General features: G+C 34.1%; 1 protein-coding gene across 1 annotated transcript; it reads right to left on the reverse strand.

The window, feature by feature from the left end:
* Positions 1-614: 614 nt before the first annotated feature.
* Positions 615-7,993, reverse strand: LOC133191804 (transcription factor RFX4-like). The gene is made up of 13 exons (XM_061327541.1): positions 7,849-7,993; positions 6,897-7,101; positions 6,439-6,624; positions 4,172-4,213; positions 3,766-3,796; positions 3,552-3,662; positions 3,310-3,390; positions 2,819-2,982; positions 2,416-2,516; positions 2,074-2,268; positions 1,759-1,853; positions 933-1,059; positions 615-851 (listed from the first exon to the last, which is right to left on the reverse strand). Exons 1-13 carry the CDS (start codon positions 7,982-7,984, stop codon positions 769-771), a joined length of 1,557 nt encoding a protein of 518 aa, XP_061183525.1. The 5' UTR covers positions 7,985-7,993; the 3' UTR covers positions 615-768.

Genomic DNA, 7,993 nt, shown 5'->3' on the forward strand with positions numbered 1-7,993 from the left:
AAATAATGTATGTACATGTATACAAGAAAAGAATTTTCTTCTCCAGAACTGAAAGACCATGTTAGTCATATTGTTATTGAATCATCCCCTTGTTTTTGGATTCAGTGACCCTTAGAATTAGAGCAGGGCCATTATAAGGAGTTATAATTTTTCATTGGAATATAAAAAATCTTTTTAAAATCTTCTGAAGAACAAATGGGCTTAGATAACTCGGGTGAGTGTTGTGGCCCATGGACCTCTTGTTTATTGTTGCTACTTGGCAAGAAGAAGGAGAAGATGAAGGATCTGAGTTTAATCAGATTTAACTACCTTTTCAGTTGACGCTGCATCTTGGAGAAAAGTTGTATCACTTATCAAAGGAAGGTTGCTATGACCTCATTTTGGAAATTGTCTAATCATTCATATCATAAATTGCACATTATGATACCTGAAATCATTAAACCTTGTCACATTGCATCTTGAGGGGAAGGTGTATCCTGATCCAAAAATAGATCACCATAGAATATAGTCCAAGGGAGCATAGTGCTCCAATTGTTACTTCTACGGAGTATGAGACTTTCATATTCTTACTGGTTTAACATTATATCTGTATTTAATTGTACAAAAACAACAAAACATATTCATGTATTTATTCTTAAAAAGTTAAATAATTAAACAGAAGATATTGCGGATTCATTTGGTATAAATTCACTACAAAAATAAAGGAGTTCTTTCTAAACATAATTATAAAGTACATGAATATTTTTACAATAACACCTAGACTAGCTGTCATTTCAACAAATGGACATCCCATCTTTCCAGCAGAAAAAGCATATAATCTCTATATAACATTTCCAGCAACTGTAGTGGTCCTACAAAAAATATTTTATATGTTCGATCTTAATGTGTACGAAAATTCTCCATTTATCTGAAATATTCTGCCTATTCCTTACCTAAAGCAGAAGGGCTGATAAATGTCAGTATTTTGAGAATCTGGGTGCAGATGAAAGCCCACTCCAGCACTAACTGCCGGACCAGTTCTCCCCTTAGTCTGGGTTTATTCTGTGAAAGGCGTGTTATCTGAATATACACATATAAATAAATTATCTATTAATTCATACAGTAATTAAAAAAAATACTGTAAATGTATTGTATTTTATAGTGTGTACAATATTTGGCGGATATTGATTTTTGAGCAAGTTAGCGTGGATTTGATTTAGCACATTTCTTAATGTTCTTATTTATGTGTATATGTGGGAGACATATAGCGTTGTACTTAAATTAGGGGACGTTGCTTTTTGCCAAAAGTGCTAAAAAGAATACACAGCCAAATATAATATGTTTACAGTAATTATTACAAGTACCATTGAAATTCTGTATCTCATATACCATGGATATGCCAAAGTGATATGGAAGTCCCAACCATTTTACCCTTGATATCACAAATCCTCAGATATCTTGAAGTTTTTTCCAGGTTCCATCAAGTTTGAAATAACAAGGTCAGACTGTTTATTTATGACAAAACATGTACCGTAATCTCTTTGTATGATCAATCATGGTGATTATTGCAACAATTTCTTTTTTTAAAGGCTTAAATTTTTTCATATTTCTGCAAATCATCTCATTCAGGAAATTGATTTTCTGTGAGTTTCTTGCATATTTTATATAATATCACTGCATTTTCAACCTCAAAAACAAAATATAAGATCTATACAGGAGGACTTATACAGAATTTAAACCCTCTTTCTGTTCAGAAAACATCAATACAATCTGCAGTACCTTTTCCATGCTTTTCAAGACAACACTCTCCACCCAATTCAAATGCTGAGAGAGTGAGCAAGAACTGTCCCAAAGACTGCCATATTCCTGCAAGACTAACAAATATATATACTCATTAATTTTACACTGCTAATTTTGACCAAAAATAAACAGAATACTCCTTAATATCAATCCATTTTTAAAGATAAAAATTGATTCCTTTTCTAAAACTATGTAAATACATGTATCACTTTTCATTAAACAATTTTGCAATTGAAAATTATGCAAAATTTTTCAAAAATTCCCAAATTAAATTTTTTTCCCTTAAGTACTGACACAGAGCAAGTAATTCTTGGCCTGCAGAATCTTGGGAGCAGAGTAAGGGGTTGTTTCTGAGAGATTGTTGTAACAGGCGCCAGCCCCACTGGATTGTCCTAGCTATGTTAGGACTCATCACTACTATGTTAGCAGTGATGCTCATGTGGTTTATCTGAATCTGTCTCATAAAACTTGTCTTGAATTGATGACAAGCTAAAAAAAAAATCATATTTATTAGTCATATTTATGCATTTTGCTATGAGAAGAAAGTAAAAATGATGGCATTCGCATGCTTCATTCTGAAGTTTGAAATTGAATTCATCAACTTTGATAATTCTTCCATAAGCATTGAATTTTCACCTCTGATTTTAGCATATTTTATGACTGGAGGAATGCTGTCCAATCCATGTTGATGCCAGTACAGGAGATTTTTTACAAAGTTCTTCAATGTCAGCATAAGTCTGCAAAGACAAAAATAACAGTTATATGCAATTGTGAAGGACATTTGTCTGCTTACATTCTCTAATAACATCAACAGAGTCCTAATCAACAAAGGACTGGATCTATCAAGTTCTCTACTCAAAAACACAATTTTAAAAAATGGGCACATAGAGTATACAAGGAATATACATGTAGTTGTTTCTTGTTCCAAGAGACCTATCTTTTTCTTGAAATGCAACTGACACCTCCACATCAAATTTACATGGTATTTCAACAAAAACCTCATCCAGTGGATGTCTAAGAATTGTTCTTTTTAACTTACCCTGTTGGAAGCAGAGTTAAGATTTGAGGTAAGAGAATGCCGTTGATGGTTCTGTAGAGGATTTGATCACATCTTTCTATTGCTGCAACCACCAGAGGCACTGACAAAGCACTTAGTGTTGAGATGGGCACTGATCTCCAGAATTCACATATTATATCCTTGATCTACAAACAAACAGCATTTTTTTAACTCTCGAAAATTTATTGCATTCTACTTACCTGAAAATCACATTTTAATTAAGAAAGAAAAAAACACCTCTTTGATAAAAGTAAAGAACAAATTATAACATCACTGCAGCTACCTGAAAAAAAAAATTATACCACATTTATCCATAATGAGAAATTTATAGAATTGTGTAACATTTCTGCTACAAAACAAGATTATTTGTAATATGTATCCTTGTATTTTTTAAGATTTGACAGAGTTGAGAATCAACAGTAGACAAAGCACACTTTTACAATACAATACTTTACAATATTGTACAGTTTTACCTGATAAAACTCAGCTCTAAGAATACAGTCAAGAATTCTCACTGCATGCCATCTGTATGTCAAATCAAGAAACTCCTCCACCTGTAAAAGAAAAACATCCAATTACACTTATCCATGGAATTAAATGGGTTATCTCTCTTGTAGCAATTTGGAGGTACTTTTCTTTATCAATTCAAAGGGGAATGTTATTTTCCATAATATGAAAAAAAATATCCATGAATTTGTACATATGCGCTACTTGCCACTTGATTCTCCGTTTCTGGCAGTCCAAGGTCTTTACAGGTAGGGAAACTGTGTAGCAAGGGCAATAACTCTTGAGAATGTTCCACCACAATGTTTGATGTTTCACTTATCTTCAATTAATAGATCAACAGAATTCACACAATATACACTTTAAGGTGAAATCAAAAAAATATTTCATTCTGTTTTAATATTAAAAATAATTAAAAAACTTACTGAAGTAATATCTTCTTCAATTTCATTGTCCCTGTAATTGATAATTACCATATACAGTAAAACATGTTTACAATGAAGTGCCAGGGACAAAAAATTTCCTTCGTTATAAGCATAATTCGTTATATCCGTTAAGTTTTCAATATATTTTAAAGTCAAAGGGAATGAAAATCACTTCGTATTAGTGTCAATTCATAATAAGCGTGATCGCTATAAGCACGTTTCACTGTAAATGTAGAAATTAACTTAATAATCTGTATACAGACAGAGAGAAGAATAAACATAGGTGAAAATCCATTTTTAATGGCAGAGGTAATGAACATTTCAGTAAAAATGAATTCATGTTTTAATTCACAATTATAAAAAAAAAAAGTCACATAATCCTTCTGTTCTTATTCAGTGATCTTACCGCACTGTCTTAAGTTTAATGCCTATGCCACAATAATGGTATCTGAAAGTATATAAACAAGATGTGTTTGTGAAACACTGATGCCCCTCTATGGCAACTTATAGCGAAGGTTAAGCTTTCTCAAATGCAAATCAAATATGTTGGCATCCAAAGTAAGGTACTGTCCCGAGAAAAAATACCTGTGCAATATGAAAGCCCTAGCAGCAACCATTGACAAGACATGGAAAAGGTTAAAATTTTTCGAAAGTAAGTCAAACATCAAGGTCAAGGTCAAATGGTCAAAATTAATGGTGCTCAAGGAAAGGCCTTCTCATAAGAAATACACAAGTGAAATATGAAAGCCCTAGCACCAACCGTTCAAAAGATATGGCCAAGGTTAAAGTTTTCCAAAAGTAGGTAAAACTCCAAGGTCAAGGTCAAAGGGTCAAAGTTGTTAATATTCAAAGGAAGGTATTGTCACAAGGATTACACATGTGAAGTATGAAGGCCCTAGCACCAACCGTTCAAAAGTTATGGCCAAGGTTAAAGTTTTTCAAAAGTAGGTCAAACTCGTAGGTCAAGGTCAAAGGGTCAAAGTTGTTGGTATCCAAAGGAAGGTCTTGTCACATAGATTACACATGTGAAGTATGAAAGTCCTAGCACCAATTATTCAAAAGTTATGGCCAAGGTTAAAGTTGGGTAAAATTTGTAAAACTGGGTCAAACTCCAAGGTCAAGGTCTAATATGATGGTACCCAAAGAAAGGTCTTGGCACAAGAAATACACATGTGAAATTTGAAAGCCATAGCTCCAACCAATCAAAAGTTATGGGCAATGTTAAAGTTTTTGCGGACAAACAGACAAACCAACAGACAGACGGACAGGGCAAAAACTATATTCCCCCGAATCTTCGATACGGGGGCATAAAAATATCTATTCAATATATGTATTGAATCCCTCACAAAAAATGGAAAATACAGTCCTATTTAGAATTTTTTGAAAGAGATTATGTCTTTGCTTGGCAACTAAAAATGAAGAGGATTTGAATCAAGGACCCATTTTAGGATTTGAAGCAACTGAACTTGACCTTGTCCAAATGATCTTAGGTCATATGACAAGTCCTAAGGTCATAAGCAACCGTGTCAATTATGGGCTTTCAATGTTTCTAAAAGATATTCAAGGATAGGACATTTTTCTGAATGATACCTTGAACTTTACCAAATGTCTTAGGGTCAGGGAAATGGCACATAATTATGTCAGAAGTAATCTTTGTGTGAAGTATGAACTTCCAAATTCTCCAATGACCATTAGAAAGCTATGGACCAGACAAGAAATTTCCTTATTCTGCTAGTGGCTATGAACTTCCCTAAAAGACCAAGGATCAGTCATGGAATACCTCTAAGGTCATAAGCAAATTTTGTTTCTGGGGAGGAGTTACCATTCAAAACTTACTCTATTCAGTGTATACTTTCTCTGACTATCCAGTCTGATTTCTTTGCATACTCTGACTATCCAGTGTATCTGTAGAACTTACCAGTCTATACTTACTTTGACTATCCAGTGTTTCCTTTAGTTAGAACTTACCAGGAGTTACCAGTCTTTACTTACTCTGACTATCCAGTGTATCTAGAACTTACCAGGAGTTACCAGTCTTTACTTACTCTGACTATCCAGTGTTTCCTTAGAACTTACATATACAAGGAATTGACAGTCTTTACTTACTCTGACTATCCAGTGTATCTAGAACTTACAAGGAGTTACTAGTCTTTACTTACTCTGACTATCCAGTTTATCTATAGAACTTACAAGGAGTCACCAGTCTATACTTACTCTGACTATCCAGTGTATCTAGAACTTACAAGGAGTTACTAGTCTTTACTTACTCTGACTATCCAGTTTATCTATAGAACTTACAAGGAGTCACCAGTCTATACTTACTCTGACTATCCAGTGTATCTAGAACTTACAAGGAGTTACTAGTCTTTACTTACTCTGACTATCCAGTTTATCTAGAACTTACAAGGAGTCACCAGTCTATACTTACTCTGACTATCCAGTGTATCTAGAACTTACAAGGAGTTACTAGTCTTTACTTACTCTGACTATCCAGTGTATCTAGAACTTACCAGGAGTTACCAGTCTTTACTAACTCTGACTATCCAGTTTATCTAGAACTTACTAGGCACTACCAGTCTATACTTATGCTGACTATCCAGTGTATCTGTAGAACTAACCATGAGTAACCCATCTATACTAACTCTGACTATCCAGTGTATCTGTAGAACTTACCTGGAGTTTCCTCTTGTCCCTATCCTTCTTGTTTTGATGTCGGGGAACACTGATCGCAGGACCTTACCAAATGTGGCCGGATTACAGTGAGTTAAGTTGTTCCTTTGACAGTGTTCGATATATGCCCGATATATCTCACCTCGACTCAAGGTGTTGTTTGGTTGAATCAAAAAATGGCGTTGTAACCTATAAAATCAACATTTATTTTTTAAAACAATTTAATACATTTTATTTGATTCAAAAGATTAAAGCTTTTAATATGTCACATCCAAGAATTGAAGTTGGCCTAAATATCTTTCTAACCTGAACAAATCATAAAATAGTACCCAAACTGAATATACTTGATACCCCTCAATCCTCACCCCTACCCAATAGCATTGAAAGCATAAAAGAAAATAAATGTACAAATCAATGCATTATATATAGCTGTTTAATTTCAGTGTCCCTGTGTTATCTACCATTTGGTGATGACTGGTCCATGTGCCCCTCCTATTACAGGGGAATCTATGTGGAACTCTTTTTCCTCCTCATCTTCCTCCTCTGAAGTGCTGGTTTCCTCCCCTGAAAGAATGGTTAAGCCAGAATTTCCTCTATACTGCATATCATTAGATTTCCTTTCCATTGCAGATTTGGCTTCATGAAGTTCAGCTGTGATTAATTCATCTACCAGAAGAACAAGAAGTGAGTGATTTGATTTTCTTGTTATGCTGAGTTAAATAACCACCTTGGTCTGATGATCTAATCAGTCCAGTTTTAAATTCGTCCTTATATTATATTCATAGAAATGAACAGGATTAGGTAACAGGCAAAGCCTACAAATACCAGCTACATGTATATACAAAAGGTAAAATTATTATAGTGAGTAGATAAGCTGAAATAGATTCAGAATTACAAGAGAGGAAACAAGATGTGTTTGTAAAACACTCATGCCCCTGTGTGGCAGCTCATAGCCAAGGTTGAAGGCTTTCAAAAGTAGTTCAAACTCCAATGTCAAGGTCATGACATAAAAAATGTTGGTACCTAAAGAGAGGTCTTGTCACAAGGAATAAAGATATTAAATATGAAAGCCCTAGCTGCTAGCATTAACCATTTAGAAGTTATGGCCAAGGTTCAAGTTTTTCAAAAGTATATCAAACTCCAAAGTCAAGGTCATGAGGTAAAAAAATGTTGGACCGAATCTCCTATTACATGGGCATAAAATTGCAAGCAACAGTACAAAAGAAATTTGCCCTTGCCTATAATGATCACATAAAATTTAAAGGAAACACCATAATATGTTTTTTTTAGTTTTATACTGCTACTTTTTTTAACTTAGAAAGAAAACCAAGGATAAGAAGATATTTCACTGAAAAATAAAGTCATAAATTAACAATGTACTGTATACAATAAAAATAATATGTATTTACATACCAGACAGGCTTGGTTGGACACAGAGTCTGGTGGATGTGAGGATAGGGTCGTCAAAATTGTTCAGACAGAGAGCTCTGTCTTCCAGTGTCAGTCTGAGGTAGTGAGGTGAGGGTACTCGATACTCCAGATCCTTCATATCTTATTT

This window comes from Saccostrea echinata, unplaced genomic scaffold (genome assembly GCF_033153115.1).
Source record: "Saccostrea echinata isolate AGI-Se365-2 ecotype Australia unplaced genomic scaffold, CSIRO_AGI_Sech_v1 ptg000001l, whole genome shotgun sequence".
Lineage (NCBI taxonomy): Eukaryota > Metazoa > Mollusca > Bivalvia > Ostreida > Ostreidae > Saccostrea > Saccostrea echinata.

Excerpts from the sequence above, each read along its gene's own strand:
- LOC133191804 (XM_061327541.1), bottom strand. The coding sequence starts at position 7,984 with ATGAAGGATCTGGAGTATCGAGTACCCTCACCTCACTACCTCAGACTG. Across the intron at positions 7,102-7,848 it reads TGTCCAACCAAGCCTGTCTG|ATGAATTAATCACAGCTGAA; the intron begins GTATGTAAATAC and ends TTCTTCTGGTAG. Across the intron at positions 2,983-3,309 it reads TTAGAGCTGAGTTTTATCAG|ATCAAGGATATAATATGTGA; the intron begins GTAAAACTGTAC and ends GTTTGTTTGTAG.